Source organism: Elephantulus edwardii, unplaced genomic scaffold, assembly GCF_000299155.1.
Source record: "Elephantulus edwardii isolate Elephantulus edwardi_28Jun2011 unplaced genomic scaffold, EleEdw1.0 scaffold00134, whole genome shotgun sequence".
Lineage (NCBI taxonomy): Eukaryota > Metazoa > Chordata > Mammalia > Macroscelidea > Macroscelididae > Elephantulus > Elephantulus edwardii.
Window position 1 is genome coordinate 2896100 of NW_006399884.1, and position 17091 is coordinate 2913190.

Here is a 17091-nt window from a genome sequence, read left to right on the forward strand (position 1 = left end):
TAAGGCATTAGCGGCACTGGAAAAACAAGAATCCACCATTCAAAATATAAGCTCCAGCGTTTCAGAGGCTGTCAACATGATGGAGGGACATATAAAATGACTTTTAAATATCTTAACTGGCATATCTGATTTATTTTCTAAGACATTTTCCTGGGGCTGAAAAACACTTTAACTCGATTAGGCTCTTTAACTCCAGTATGCTCGATCCTGTTGTGACAGTCTATCTTGTTGAGAGACTTCCTGTCTTTATGTAACTCTCTAGCTTTCCCATCTTGATTTCTTTTTCCAACGTTTATACGTTTGTATATCAGAGATTGTGAGGATGTTGCAGGATAGGACAAGATTCAGATATGTTTGTAATCAACCTGATAGCAGTTAATACTAATATGCCAATTAAAGGTAGCTAAGTTATCACATGCACATAGCTTTGAACATGTAACATACATCATTTATATTCTTTTGGAACTTATTCCTAATGTGGATACAACATGTACAATAGATACTAGCCTATTGAAAGTGGATGATGTTTGTTTTACACCACTCCAATTAATAATGCATATAATTGCAGATAAAAATACAATATGGACTTGATTTTGTTTTTCTTGTACTTTTTTTTTTCCATTAGTGATTCCTAGTAGATGACATTCTTAGGAAATGATAAAGTGTTAGTAGCTCCTTGTGATAAAGGAAAGGTGTTCAGGGCTTGTGGCTGTCTGCCTGTCCTTTGTCCCAGATCTACTTTCCTCTCCAGAGAGCTGAGGAAGGAAATATTTCATCAGGAGATCAACAACTTTCACAAATCTGCTGGGAATCTCCCCAACTAAGTTTTTTACCAAAATTAAATAGGTATGAATATTATTGTTGATTGTCTAAATGGTTTAAGTTTCTACTCACAGCTAACACGATGATTGGCCAATTAAGAATAGAACATAAATACATAAGGAAATGAATACTCTCTGTGTTCCAGGCATGATAAAGCAGAACTTTAGGAGTTTTAAAAATTAGTCCTTTAATAATAATTTATATTGGACATAAAGAGAGTACTATGATTATGACATTTTAAAAGATTTCAAAAGTAATCACCATCTTATTTAATGTCATTTGACAAACGTTTGTTGTAAAGTTCCTGTTTCTATCAAAATACCATAGTTAAGCAATATATTTTCATTATTATTTTAGACTTTTGATCTTAATTGCATACCTGAACAAAAGTAGTTGCTGTACCATTTAAATATATTTGGCAGTTATCAGCTATGATCATTTAAGAAAACTTTGACAAAAAAATAGCCCCAATCTGATAACATTGTTGTTGTTCATTGTCCATTTGAATTGATTGTGGTCTATGATGAGCTCACCTGTTTTCTGAGGTGCACGTGCATGGGTTCCAGCCATCAGTTTTTTGACTGATAATCTATTAACTTACCCGTTTTGCATCTCCAGAGACTCATGAGAAAAAAAAAAGATTGTTTTGTAACTCAGAACATTTTCCAAGAGTACATTGTACATTTTTTCTTAAATCTTTCTTGTATTAGACCTTTAAATTCCATCTTATTCTGGTATTTTTTTATTTTTTATTTTTTTTTTCTGGTATTTTTTTTAAAACTGTGATTTGAATGAGTTTACAAAGCAAATTGATTTTTTCAGCCATTCATACACATTTTGCTTTATGATGTTAATTATAATACCCACAGTGTATAACCAGTCTTATCTCACTTTATCTTTCTAATTCTTGTTTCAATTTTCTTTTCTGTTTCTTAACTGTCTTCTGAACCAGATCTGACTCAGCAGATTCTTCTTTTTGGAAACTTACATGGTTGGTTATTCTAGGAAATGAGTACCTCCCTGATGGTATTATTCACCCTACAGTTGTTGTTTTTTTGTTTTGTTTTGTTGTTTTTTCCTCAAAAGTGAGCCATGGGGGTGAGTTTGGGGATTTTGTTCCAGATTTGAAGAGTGACTAAGAATATGTCTTAGAGTTTCCATCCATTTCTGTTGTGCCAGTAAGACTGGCTGGTTTTATGGTTCTTACTTTTTCCCACATATTTCTCATTCTGACCATGACCTCTTATGGTGGCTGGTCACTCTAGTTTCTGGTCTTTTTGGTTCACGGGGCGCATTAATTCTTTGGGTGAATTGTTTCTGTGCATCTTTGCTTTTCTTCCCACTTCATTGTTCCAGACACAGAACTGTTGCTGCACCTCACATGGTTTCTTGCGAGTTTTTAAGATCCCTGTGACTGCTCACTAAAGTAAGATATAGAAGATTGCCTTGTAGACTGTTAACACTGACTGATATGTCAATTTTTCAGGGTTATTTGATTATTATTGCAAAGTTTTTACAAAATTATGCACCCTGTTGATTCTGCTATGCATAACTGTACATATGCAACATATACTAACTTGAGTGTGGAAATACCAACTGCCCTGACCTATATAATGTCATGACTTTAGTCCCTTTCATCTTCCATAGCTGTTCATCTTGGCTGTTTACCTACAGATTCATTTGTAGATTATTATTGCTAAAAATGCAGAACTGACTATATTTCAGTGCTGATTTTTGTTAAGTGCTGTGTTCCTTAACCACTTGGATTATTTCATGTAACATGGAATTCAAGGAAGAACAAGCTTCAATGGAGAGTGCTTCTGTGCTTTTTCTCACTCCCCTCAGTACATGTGCTGGTTTAATTCTGTCTAGTAACAGTGTGGCCCCAATGGTTATACTGGATTACTAACCTAAAGATTGATGGTTTGAGCCCACCAAGCATTGCTGTTGTCAGAAGACCTGGGGACCTACTTCTATAAAGATTATAGCTAAACTAAGTACATAGAGCTGTTTTACTCTATACAAGGTCTTTAAGAGTCAGAATCGATTTAACAGCAAGGGCTTTGATTTTTGTCTGTCTTCCTCCCTGGTAGCCAGATGACTGCAGCAGTTCCAGGATTACATTTAAATGAGAATACATGTAACGGGATATAGGGACCATTTCTTTTTTACTCCCTTAAAAGCAAAATGCTTTTACTAGAGATATTTTTAAACACTTGTGATAGTAATTAATGTACAGTGAGCTTCCATGTATCCATCACTGAGCTTAACAGTGATAAATTTATAACAGTGCCATCTCACTTTCCATTCCTTTGCTGCTGATTTAAAATCTAAGGAAATCCTCTTGGATTTAATTTTACACCCAAGGGAAACTCAAGAAGAATTTCTTCCTTAGGAAGGGGGAAAACAGATTTTTTAAAATAATTTTTTTAAAGATAGGAAGCAGCAATGAACACTGGGTGTTCTGGAACTCAGTGCTTTATTTTGTAATTTATTTGGCTCATCTCTGCTTTTTTATAAGAGCCAATTTGGTTGGCTGATTACTTAGTCTGGTTTTTTGAATGGCATCCTATGGGAACTATGTTGCAGTGTAGCTCTTACTTAGCTGCTTTAATAGGCAACTTTACCCATTGAAACTTACTCTGATAACCAAGTAGACAAGAAACTAAGATTTAACATATTGTTTATTTCTAATAAATAAGTTGGCTCTCCAGCAGGTTTTCAGAGGCAGTTTAGTCACATGGGATGAAATTGCCCATCTTCCTTCCCCAGAGCAGCTGGTGGATTGGAACCATGTGCTTGTGGAACACCAGTGTAGCTCCTTACCATTGGACTACCAGAGCTCCCTAACAATACGTTTGCAAACAGCTATAATCTATGTTGTTGTTGTTGTTATGTGCTGTTGAGTTGCCTGTGACTCATAGCGACTCTGTACAACAGCCCTAAACCCTACTCTGTCCTGAGCCAACCTTATTGTCTGACACACCTACTCCCATTACCTCAATCATGAATCTACCCTTCTCATCGAGGATCTTCCTCTCTTGCACTGTCCCTCCACCCTCCCAAGAGTGATGTCTCTCTCCAAGGAGTGGTCCCTCCTTGAAATATGTCCAGAGTATATCAGGCTAAGATTTAGAATCCTTGCCTCCAAGGAATAGCCTGGTCTCACCCTCTCTAGGATGAACCTGTTTGTTCTCCCAACAGTCCATAGTATATTCAACACTCTTCTCCAGCAACACAACTCAAAGGCATCAATTTTCCTTGTATCATACCTAGTCATCATCCAGCTTTTTCATGCATAGCAAGTTATTGCAGAGACTGTGCCCTGGATCAGGAGCACCTTAGTCTCCAGACTGACATCATTGCTCTTCAGTACTTTGGAGAGGTCTCTGACAGCAGACTTTCCTAATATAATCTGATATAGGAGGCTTAATTTGCTTTAGAGTTAACAAGAAAGTTAGCTGTTGCTTCCATTGAGCAACATATTACTGATGTTATGTCTATGCTAATTTGATTCCAAAGTGGTCTTCAAAAGGACTATTTCTGTTACTTTTAGTGGCGTTTATTTTCAACTGGCTTGGATTTTGCTTATCCTTCTGTATAACCAATACCATAGCTGGAAGATACGGTGCTATCTGTGGATTTGGTCTTTCATTAATCAAATGGATCCTTATTGTCAGGGTAAGTGCCTCTGTGGCCTACATAACTTTTTACCTCTAAAATCTAAAGTACAAATTTTCATGTCATTTACAAGCGTTAATTTTATACATATATATTCCATTATGATAGGCCTGTTTCTATACTCAGTATTGACTGTTCTGCTTTGTTTAATATTGATTAATCGTGGTGTGAACTCTTTAGAACTTTATTTTATGAGAAGCTATATGGTAGAGTGAAAAGATCTTTTTTTGCCAGAACTTGAATTTAAGTCTCTACATGCTCTACATTTAAGTAATTGTTCTGATCATCAATTTCTTCATGGAAAATAATGTACTGATAATAACTGCCTTTTAGAATTTTTGTAATATTTGAAAAAATAAAAATATCCTGTCCACTTGCAGTATAAGTTGTTTTTGTTATGTGCCATTGAGTCACCTGTGACTCATAGTGACCCTGTGTACAGTAGCTCTGAACCCTGCCCTGTTCTGAGCTAGTCTCACTGACTCCAACATTCCTAAAATTTAAATCTAGCTGTGGCAAGGTGTGTTGGAGTAGGTGCTTAGAAAGCCTTGTTGTGTTGTTGTATTGTTGAGTTGGAACTCACCCATAACTGACCATCCTGCTGGTTTTCAGAAGCAGTTAAGCACAAGAGTCTGCCCATCTTTCGCCTATAGAGCATCTGGTGGATTCTAACCTTGTACCTTTGCATTAGCAGTGCAGCCTCTTGTCACTAAGCCACCAGAGCTCCTTTGGAAAACCTTAGCTGCTACTATTATGAGTATGAATAATATCAGAACATAAGCTTTTCTATTGTTTTGTAAAATTATCATTAACTTAAAAACAACCTGCTCTTTTTTTTTTTTTAATAGTGCATGCCCAAAAGTAAAGTATAGGTAGGTTTGAATATGCACACATTTGATTATGGCATTTATTATCAAGCTCTAAGCAATAAATTCTTCTTTGTGTTTAATGTTTGAAAGAAGGGTATTCTCCTAAAAGCCTAGTGTTTCTTTTCATTAGATAATAAATAATTTCTAAATTATATTGATATTTTTCCTTTAGCCTGTGATTCTGAAATGACATTTAAGATGACATTTTTTTATTCAGTTCATGTGCATTTTATTAAAAAGTAACAAATTGTTTGACAAACAAGAAAATAATAGCTATGTTCAATTAATATTGACACATCTGCTTTCCATAGTTTAATTTCTCCAAGCCATGAGTGGTTTGATTAGTTTATTTCTTTTTTAAAGAAAGCAACAAATCAGTTCTATAATTTTAAATATTTTTATAACTCATGATTGAGTTTATTTTACATAGTGAGTCTGTCTCTTTAACGTCAAGGTAAAGGGAGTTAAGTATCTTCCCTTGGGAGTAAGGGTGGATTAGCATTAAAGCTAATACTTTTGTTTCTGTTCTTGATCTTAAACTTTAAAAAAAGTATTGCTCTGATTCTATTTGGTTTTGTACCTTCTTTATAGTGATTTGACCCACATGAAAACTTTTTTGTTTCTAATTTAATTACTTGATGAAAAATGAATTCTTTCCTGTTTTACAAGCTATGATTTTTTTTCTGCTTCAACTTCCAAGTTCTCAGTAGAATGTGTATATTCTAAACACACAGGGGCATATGAGATTTGTATTTCCAGTAATACTTTGAAATTTTAAAACTTTATAATTTATGAAATTCTCAGATGAATATTTTAGATAATTTACTAATTGAAAATACTTTTTGATAAAATATTTACTAGGCTTTGAAAAAGTAGTTTAATCTTTAGCAGGTATGCTTAAAAAAAGGTGATGGCTCTTATAGTTGTAAGCATTTTTTAAAGTTATTTCTGGTGTTACATATTTTTTTTAAACCTTTATGGAAATTAGCAGTGAATAATTGAAAATAATTATTTGGATAAAATTAGAGGTGGACACTTTAATATCAGATTTGAGAGCTGTACAAAATTCTGTAATTAAGAAATAATTTTTGTTAAATCAGATTCATGAATGTTAAGACAAGCTTATTTTTAGTAGTTTTACAGTCGTATTAAACTCTTTTATTTATTCCCCCCCCCCCCAACATTCCGAGTTCTCCCTTCCATCTTTATTGATACTCAAGAATTTGCACAGAAAACTCTTTAGGGGCTAGAATAGTAGAACAGCATCACACTGTTTCCAAGATTTCAAATTTCAAAAGAAAATTATTAAAAATAAAACTAAAATACAGTTCCTGATTTGAGTTAGTTAGATACAGGGACAAAAACCCCCTCCAAACAAAACAAAATAAAATAGCACATACTTGAAGGTTACATAGTTAAACTCTTTTAAAAAACAATATAGCCAAACGAAACATTTTCACTTAAAAACATATATTTAAAAAATCTTTTAGGGCAGTGTTTAAGTGCCAAAGAATGATAGGAAGGAATAGGAGGTAAACGGAATAAAATTAGGTATTTTAATTTTTTAAATTAATGAACCATGATGTCTCAGAGTCCAAAAGCATCAAACTCTGCCTTCCAGCTGCCTGTTCATATTTTCACTTCACAGAGAATGTGAAACTGTCTACCATAGCCACTAACAGGAACTGTTGAAATGCCCCTTCAAGGTTCATTTAGCTATTCACAGCTCAGTGTTGGGAACTGAATGCTGGAGCATCTAGTTTGAAAATAGACTCTAATGAGTTGGGGGTCTTTATGTGCCTAGTATTCTTGGTAGTGATTAACAGTAGGGGGTGTACAGAAGGGCAAAAGCTCTTCTATTTAGAGGTCAGCAGAACATCCCCATCTGATAAGATTAAATTAATGTGGCTTTTGGTGTTAATATCAAAAGCAGCAGGTTGCTGTAGTGTGTTTGGGATAATGTGGCTTTGAGAGATTATGAAAAAGGACTGACATGTGAACTCTTTAGTGGAAGAATGAGTCAGAGTGTTTGCCTTACTTTATTGTAAGCAGTTTGAATTTATTCTTTAGTTCTAAAATGTTTTATTAAACAATTTGGGTTTCCTCCCCTCAGATAACTATATGTTTATCATTATTGATTGTAATTAAGTGCTGTTTTTTTTAAATCTGTTTTTTGGTCCCCCCCCCCCCCTTTGTTCTGTTTTAAAGTGTTCTAGATTATTTGGAATGATTAATTTTCAAATCAGGGCTAGTTGCTGATTTTCAAATTTAAGCAGGTAAACAAATAACATACTTATGTTCATTCCATAGTTTTCTGATTATTTTACTGGATATTTCAATGGGCAATATTGGCTATGGTGGATATTTCTTGTACTTGGTAAGTTTTTTCTTAATACATTTAGGTTTGGTTTAATCTTCACTCATATTTACTAACATTGTAAGATATCAATAAATTGTACCTTATGTAGAAATAATTTTTTCTGCTTTAAAATTCTGATGTCTAATCACTTATATATTAGCTTTTCAGTTAATTCTAGATAGAACTTTTAAGATCTTAAAGTCCAGAAGAATCAGTGGTAGTATGATAACACTTAAAACTATTATGTGTAAAAAAAAAAAAATAAATAAATAAATTGTCTTTGGCATTTGTCTTGGAAAAAATACTGTATGATTTCTTTAAATGATCTTAATTGTTGACAGTAGGGTTGTTTGACTGTTTTATCCATTTTCTTATTTTTGGATCATGGAAAAACACTCTATGCTTTTTAAATGTACCCTGCATTAATCATTACTTAATGAGGCATAAGGAAAGGCTTCATGCTTAATGATCACAGTCCATTTGTTCAGTTATCTTCTTAAAAGCTATGTCCTTTTATCTATCTTGATGAATTTTATGGGTTTCTAATTTTAGTGTGTCGTATTTTTGTTTTAGGTGTTTGGTAGTTAACTTTTAAATCACGTTATTCTTTTAATCCACATTTCAGATGTAACTCCTGATATGAAGAATATGTTTTATTCTTTAGATTTTAAAGCTTAAGAGTTCTCTAGAGAAATTGTTATACAAGAAATAATGGCATTTCAGTAGGTGGCAGTCTTCTCTTTTTAGTCATGCTCTTGAATCTTTAGAGTAATAAATTCTTGGTCGATTAAGGTCACTAAAGAGCATAGATTCTTTCTCTAATCATTATGGTGATGTTATCCTAGAGTTGGCACCTTGTTGGGAGAGTCAGTCAAGAGATCTAACCAGTTTTATGTTGTTAATTGTATTTTGACGGCCTGATGTTGTCTTTAGTGAACTTTCCATCAGAAAGGGAGAAATATATAAAGCCTATTATTAAATATTTAAGGATATTAAAGTACTGCATTTGCCTTATAGATCTTCTGTTAAGGGGTTGAAGTAGTCTTAGGAAGACAACTATGGGACAGAATGGAATGCAAAAGGACAACTCCAGTTCCATGTCAGAGCATTGTTAAGGAGTAGAAAATGTGATTATTTCATCATGATAAAATTGTTGTTTTCAGTTGTACCGGCAGTCCCTCACTTAAAGTATAATCAAGTTATGTCCATCTGTTTATTTCTTATTTCCTTGTTTTTGTACATCTTAACCCTAGTTATAAGTTGCAACAGGTAAATCAATGATGTTATTCTCAGATAGTCACTTGCAGAGGTTCAGCTGTATCTTTGGCTACTCTGAACAGTGCTGGATAAAGAAAAGTCAATCCTAATCAGAACTCAAGAGGAAAAATGAGGCATTCAAGTTATATCAGAATGAACGTAAAATGGGATTGTCATGATGCAACCTTATCATAAATTGAGGACTACCTTAAAAGGAGTTCTGAGCACATTGTACAAGTACATTGTACAAGAGAAGTAATGATTGCTAAATGACTGATTTCTAGGTCAAAAGATTAACTTATTTAAGGAAACATTCCAGAAGGATGAAGAATATCTTAAAAACAGCATGATAGATAAAAGACTTCACAAGTAATTTTCATTGTTATATATAGACAGAGTAAAATCTTAAGATTAACTCATTAAGCCAAAAGAATCTTGTTAATACTTGTTTTAAATTTATAATGTCCTTTATGAATAACATATTCATATAATTACCAACTTTTCAGGCCTTCTCCTTTTCTTCAGAGGATTTGTTAATTATTTAAAAGTGAGAAACATGTCTGAAAGCATGGTAGCCGCTCACAGGACAAGGTATTTCTTCTTACTGTAAAGGTAAGAAGTGTTAATGTATTAACTATGTATTCCTTTAATGTATTCATTAAAAGCTTAATGCCTGTAATGTTTACTAAAATTTAGTCTATATAATGTATTCTTGTGCTCTTACCAGTCAGCATGATTAAATTTAGTAAAGTGTAGATGTATTTAGATATTTCAGTTTAATGTATTTTTAATTTTGTGAGTAAGCTAAAGTGCTTCTCTAAGATGTATACTTTCTGGTTAAAATTTAACTGATAGAATAAGTTGACCCTTTCAAACTTCTTTTTAAAAGATTTACCACAGAGTATGAAAGAAGTAACCATACAGAAGAATGCACGTTTTGTATTAAAAAAAAAAAATAAGCTTAAGATAAAAATCGGGTTGGGAAAAGAAAGCCCAGATCTGTGATTGAAAAGTTATTTACAAAGCAATTAATACTCTGAATTAAATAAAAACATGTATGAAGAAAATAGGAACTTTCTTATTTTTTAATGTGTATCAGTTTGTGTCAACACTGACAATTACAGTTTGAGTAAAAAGAAATCGAAAGAAATGAGCAGAGATTGGGTAAGTAGTTATCCAGGAAATTTCTGGGGTCTGTATGTATATATGTTGTTGTTTACCATCACGTTGGAGCCAACCATCTGGCAGGTTTTCAGGGGCAGTAAATTTCAAGGGAGATTGCCTATCTTTCTCCCATGGGGCAGCCGGAGGATTCGAACCATGTACCATACCATTGTGTTGGCAACACAGTTCCTTAGCACTAAGCCACCAAAACTCTATTTTTCAAAATAGGTACTTTAGATTTAATGTCTGTGAATGCTATTCATATACATGTGTACAAGGAAGACATGTTAACATATATATATATACCAGCCACTAAAGTGAAAGCTGAAGAAATGGAAGCTGTCAGTTTTTGCAGTCTGAAATCAGTGGAACATGCAACTTAAGATGTATTCATAATTGGTGACTAGAATGCAGTAGTTGGAAAAGTGCTTAGAAAATATGTCTTTGGTGACAGAAATGAGGCCAGAGATTACATGATAGAATATTGTACAGTCAACCATTTATTCCTTGCAAATACTTTTTAATAAAACGACAGCAAACAAAAACCAAATGGGGACTATATGTTTCATATACAAATAAAATCTTGCTGAAGGTTATTAAAAAGAAATGGAACAGCACATTAACATGAATGACCAGAAATTTAAACTGACTAGAAGAGATCCACTTATCTATTTTTGTTCCCATTCCCTAAAAAAATGTAATCCCAACAGAATGTGGGAATTATTGAGCAATATTGTTAATACCACATGTAAGTAAAATGTTGCTGCAAATTACTCAAAAGTGAATGGAACAGTACATTCACAGGGAACTGCCTGAATTTTAGGCTAGATTCGAAAGAGACCTGGGCCCAAAGGATATAATTTCTGATGTCATATGGGCCTTGCAGGGCTTACTGAAGATGATTAAACACTATAGCCTTCAATATGGACGACATCTCAACATCAGGAAGACAAATTTTTTCACCACGGGGCCAGTAGGCAACATCATGATAGATGGAGAAAAGATTGAAGTGGTCAACGATTTCATTTTGTTTGGATCCACAATCAACACCCATGGTAGCAACGGTCAAGAAATCACAAGATGTGTTATATTGGGCAAAACTCTGTCAGAGCTCATTGAAGTGCAAAAGGAGAAGGATGGCAGTTAAATCTAAGGTGCCGTAGTATTTTCAATTGTTTCTTTTTTGTTTGTTTGTTTTGTTTTTTAATTTTTGTGTGCATGTACCGTCAAATCAGATCTGACTGGTACAGGAGGAGATTGTCCCTCCTTCCCCGGCAGAGCATCTGGTGGATTTGAACCGTGCGCCTCTGGGATTGTAGTTGCAGCTCCTTGCCACTAGGCCACCAGAGCTCCCCTAGTATTTTCAGTTGTTTCTTAAGCATCTGAAAGTTGACTAATGAATAAAGAAGAGTGAATCTCCATACTTTAGGATTATAGTGATGGTGAAGAATATTAAATAGGCTGCCAAAAGAACAAACAAATTGGTTTTGGAGGAAGTTCATCCAGGGTGCTCTTTAGAAGGAAGAGTGGTGAAACTTTGTACCACATACTTTGGGTGTGTTTTCACTATGGTCCTGTTTTTGGAAAATAGACATTATGCTGGGAAAGGTAGATGGTCCTTAAAAGAGATGAAGATCCTCACTGAGATGGACTGACACAGTATAACAGTGGGTTCACGTGTGTGGGAAATCATCAAGAGACTACAGACTAAGACAAGGTTTTTTTTTTTTGTTCATAGGATCACTATGAGTTGTAGTCAGCTTGATGGTACCTAACAACAAGAATGACTTGTATACTTTATATATTTAAAATATTTGAAATGTGTAAGCTATTTGTCTACAGAGACATTTAATTTTAGTATGTGGGAGTATAGGTATAAACTGTTTCAAGATTGTCTATAACTGAGTGTTCTTTTTATAACTGTATTGTATAGTAGTTTGTGATTTGGTTGCTTAACTTTTATGTATACTTTGCATGAATAACATAAAATCAATTTATGGCTTTGTTATGGAGCCAGACCTGATTCATTGACTGTTAATTGTATAGGAGGGGATTAGATGCCTTTCTCCAGGGAAGCCTCTGGTGGATTCGAACCACCAGAAAGGTGTGGTCTTTGGTTTAGAGGTGGAACTCCATTTGAAATACTCCACTAGAGCTCCATTTTTTATTTTTTTTAAGAATAAGGCTCTGATTTATTGTTCATCAGGGTGTATGAGTCATAGTAGACTCAAAAGCACATGACAACAACAATATCATTATATATAAGGACAAAAGTTCAGAGACAAATAGGATGTTGACTTTTAAAAATATCTCCCAGGTCTGTGGTGAACTTATTTATGCTTTAGATCTTTGGAAAACCATCTTAAGAGAGATATTTTTTTTTAAACCCATAAACTGTGATAGTTTACTTTGCCTAATTTTGTGTTCTGAGAGGTTTCTTACTTTTGACTATGTTGATTGATGTTTCCTGGACAAGCTTTAAAAAAAAAATTTACTTTTTGCCTTGCCCTGAATTGCAGCCTGCCCTTGTGGTTGGTATGCATTTAGAGCTCCATTTTTTAAAAGTATCTTCAGTTAACATCACCTGTAACCCTTCAAAGGGGTGGTGTTTGAGTAGTTAAAGTATGCTTTTGTAAAAGCTGTTTAAAATGTAGTATCAACAACATCCAAGTCCCCGGTGGAGTATAAATTGTTGGCAGGTGGAACACACTCAGAGGGACTTTGTCGCAAAGGCCTGTAGATCTGCTACTGTAAAGATTACAGACAAGAAAACATTGTGGAACAGTTCCTCTGTAACACATGAGGCCACCATTCATTGGAATTTACTGAATGTCAATATTTTGGGGTGATGGGGGACTCATGTGTGTCTGCAATAATGATATGTTTTAAGATGTATTCTTTTTTTGTCCCTAGACTGCATCAACCAGACATTCCTTTCCTATACCAGTGTGAAATTTCCGGAAGATCTGTAAACCTACAACTTTAATAAGATAGAAGACGACTAATAACAGAAGAAAAGTGATGAAAAGATAGTTTCAAAATTGACAGGGTGGTTTATGTTTAAAAGCCATTTCTGTTCATTCTTATAAATACTGATGTTTCACTTGTTTTGCACACTGGCATAGTGCTCATTTAAAAGATTTGCACATGCTTGAAATAACTGAAAAGCTGGTGGCAGTAAAATTCAGTCACATTTGGTTAATCAGTGTTTGATATAATTGAAAGAGTTAAGTGATAGTCTTCCAGCAAGTAAGTGCCACTGACTTCTGATCTGACATTTAGTACAATAAATATGAAATTATTAACCATGTCAAATACTTCAGTTTCTGACTCTTAGATTTATCTAGTAATTCTGCACAAAAAACATCTTTTGTTCTATATAGTTACTGAAATACACAGTGCCGATTGTTAGAAAAATTTTGTCAGATTTTGACCATAATATTTTCATTATTCAGCAAAATTCATTCTGTAAATAACCACAAGGAAATTACTATATCCATTTTTTTCCTAAAAAAATTGTGTTTCAATATCTTTTCATTAATTTTAAATTAAGTAAACTTATTATATATATAGAAAATCTGAGTGTCGAAAGTATAGATTGTTTTAAGACAGATTTTAAGTATAGCAGATTGTGAGTGTACCAGATGTTCTTTATAAGAAACTGGGGTTTGGTTTTGTTTTATAAAGGGTACAATAGTCCTAGGGATTCTCACATGGAGAGCTTAATTTTTTAGCATTGCCTATCTTAGAGATTCTTGAGGAAGAGATGGTGTTAGATATATTTATTTCATTTAAGAAAATTCTGAAAATTAATTTTCTCAAATTATTCTCATTTTAAGATGTCTTTTGAAAAGCCAATACAAGTATCCTTCACTGTCAATATATTTTTTCTCTTAGCTGTTTTAACATAGAAAAATTTGTATTAGTAGCTTCTTACTTTATGATAATAGGATTAACTTGTGAAAATCATATCCTGAATTGAGATATGTAAAATATCTCTTTTCAAGTTACAGAAATGTATTTGTGGAGTGTAGGGGATGGTGTGTGTATGGACTGTGTTTGTTTATTGAAAGAGAATGTATGTGTAATGGGGAAGATTATTATAACTGGAGTCTACGCTCAAACTACTGTTTTGCATCTTGCAAATCATTTTATATCTCATTTATTGTCAATTATGTCTTTGCTTTTGAATGCCAGAATTAAGAATGATGGGAATTATTCCTTTTAAACTTAAAAATAATTTAATACAGCAAAATAAACCGTATAAAATGGCTTAATTATTATTAGACTGCAACGACTACTAAAAGATACATCTAACTGTTCAGGGATGTTTTTCAGTTTCTTAACAATAAAATTTATTATGCTTTATATGCTTTTGTATTTCTGTATTTTCTGTTTTCCACTCATTGTCTTTAAAAAATAAAACTTGCATTTTTGTTTTGCTATTTGAGCCTCCTATTTTTTGTTTTCCTTCATTCACTTTACTCCCTGCACAGAATTTTTTATTGTAGATTAAAATACTTGTGTTACACCTTTGAAATAAATTAACAATGTGGGGTAAAAGAAAATGAAATATGTAATTTAGTTGCCTCATTTGGAAATTAATAAAACGAGAATGTACTTATAAACAGACTCATTCTGGTCTCTTCATTATCGCACAGTCATTTCCTATAGGCTTGATTTTTGACCTTTTAATTGTGATTTGTAATAATTTAAAATTATTAGAGTGCTTAGCTGTCAAACATCAGTTTTTAAATTTTATTTTAGGTTTTATGTTTTTTATATTTCATTTTGAAATATAGATTTGCCACTTTTGATCTAATATCAAATGTAGTAATTCATTTTTCTTTGCTTTTCTAAAGCTATGGAGTTCAGTTGTGCATGTTTCCTAATCTCTGCATTGGTGCAGTTCACTGGTAGCCATAAATGGCATCATCTAAGCAGGAAAATCAGAGTCTTCACTTTCATTTTCTTCCCAGCTTATCAGATCCTGCATACTTCATTTCCTTTTAACTAGAAAAAACTAGTTTTCTAGTTAAAAGGACAATTGCTGCTATGATTTGGGCATGTTTGCACTTAAAAATTAAAAATCAGAACCATTAATGAAATGACTGAGTACTTTTTGCAGGAGTGGCATCCACTTCTAACAGCATGCCTCTGAAATCTATGAACTTTGAGAAATGAGAATAGTTCTAGAAAGGCGTCAGGTCTTTTGTTCATAGGGTCACTGAGTAGTGCTTGACTTGATGGCAACAATAGTTACTTTTTGAGTGAAGTGTGGAATGGGTTTGGAAATTAATGCAAAATTTTCTTAAAGTTTTTTTATCTGAGTAGATAACACATTTTTTTAAAATTTAGCAATAAACCTATATAACCTATTTTAAGGAGACAATAACATTTTTCTATGTTGTATAGTGAGAACAGGCTTAAAATTTTAAATTACAAGTCAAATCTCGTAATAGTTAAAATTAATCTGTGTTTAATAGGAAAAATATAAATCTATAACCTTTCATTTTTATTCTTCAAAATATGGATATGTCTTTGAAGTTTTTAGAATTGTAATTATGGATTTTTCTAGGGAGACTCCATTACAGAAAAGGTATAGCCCAAAAAAGTGAATTGGAGGGAAATTTAGGATTCCTTAATTTTCCCCACTCCCACTACCATCACAAAAAAAAAATAATAAAAAAAAATGCACAGAGTAATGATAGCAAGACATTGTAACTTAACTGCAGTGATGAGTCTTGAGTTTGCACAGAATCATCCTGGCTTGTGTCTGTGTAGCTTACCTTGTGCTGTGCCTCTTTCCATTCACAAAAGTTTGGAAGAGAAAATTGAATAGTCAGTCTGTATATAACTATACACTGTATGAGAACTGTTTGCCAATGCCATTTGACAGAAGGAACTGGGCAAGAATAGAAGTCAGTTACTACATTTATATTACTAATAGTAAGAGTGTTAGACTGTATATCCACTGGCATATCAACACTCAGCCTTTTATATTCATACCAGAGCAATTGCGATTGTTGGGTACCATAGAGTCCATCTTTTCTCCTTTGGAGCAGCTGGGGTATTCATATCCCTGATATGATTAGCAGCACAACATGCTGCCAGAACTGACAGGCAGTTATTTTCTCTACAATCTCTTAAGTGGGCAATGTTGGATTTTCCTTGCCTAAACAGGATTTCTTCCTTTCCTCACCATGGAACCCTTGGGTTGAGGGAGGCAGCTTGATGGCACAACGATTGAGATTTGGAAGCAGATGAACTTTGGCTGTCCAATAACCCAACGGTGGCACTTCTATGGAACTTCATATCCTCCAGAATTCCACAGGAGAAAGATGGACAATCTGCTGCTGTGGGATTTACAGTTCCAAAAACTTGCTAGAGGGTTCACTTTGAGTCTGTTCTGATTTAATGGCAATGAGTTCAATAATATTTAATTGGTAAGTCAACCATTATTGCCCCTAAAATACATATTTATAAAAAATTATTATGGTAACTTTAAAAAAGTTACTCTGGGATTTTTTTTTAAACTCTTTAATTTTCTTTAGAACTTTAGATACTATTCAAATACTGGGACTCTGACAAAAATATAAATAATAAAATCATAGTTTGATTATCTCACCACAAAGCTTTAATACTTTGAAGAATAGCTGCTTCTACACAAATTTTAAAGAACAAGATAAAATCTTCAGTGAAAAACTCCTCTGCTCCCTATAATGATAAAATTTTGTTGTTAGGTGCCGTTGGGTTGATTGCATGTCTTTGAAATTTCTGGTAAAGTTTTACACAGATTAAAAAGAATTGTGGCATGGAAAAGAGATGCTAATGCCTTATTTGTTTTCTCCGCAATGTTTTGCATTGTTTCTTTTAACTCCTCCTGGTCTTTGCTTGTAACATCTTTTAATTCATCAAGTTTGTCTTTCATCCATTGGA

At 33.5% G+C, this 17091-nt stretch overlaps 1 protein-coding gene across 1 annotated transcript in view; it reads left to right on the plus strand.

Annotated features, from left to right (window-relative positions):
- The window catches only part of NDFIP2 (Nedd4 family interacting protein 2), an 82438-nt gene extending 68971 nt beyond the window's left edge, over positions 1-13467 (plus strand). The window contains exons 6-9 of the mRNA XM_006894079.1: positions 4379-4503; positions 7683-7749; positions 9495-9600; positions 13066-13467. Of these exons, the coding sequence (XP_006894141.1) occupies positions 4379-4503; positions 7683-7749; positions 9495-9598 (296 nt within the window). The 3' untranslated portion in view covers positions 9599-9600; positions 13066-13467. The remainder of the gene's footprint in view (positions 1-4378; positions 4504-7682; positions 7750-9494; positions 9601-13065) is intronic.
- Positions 13468-17091: the final 3624 nt, after the last annotated feature.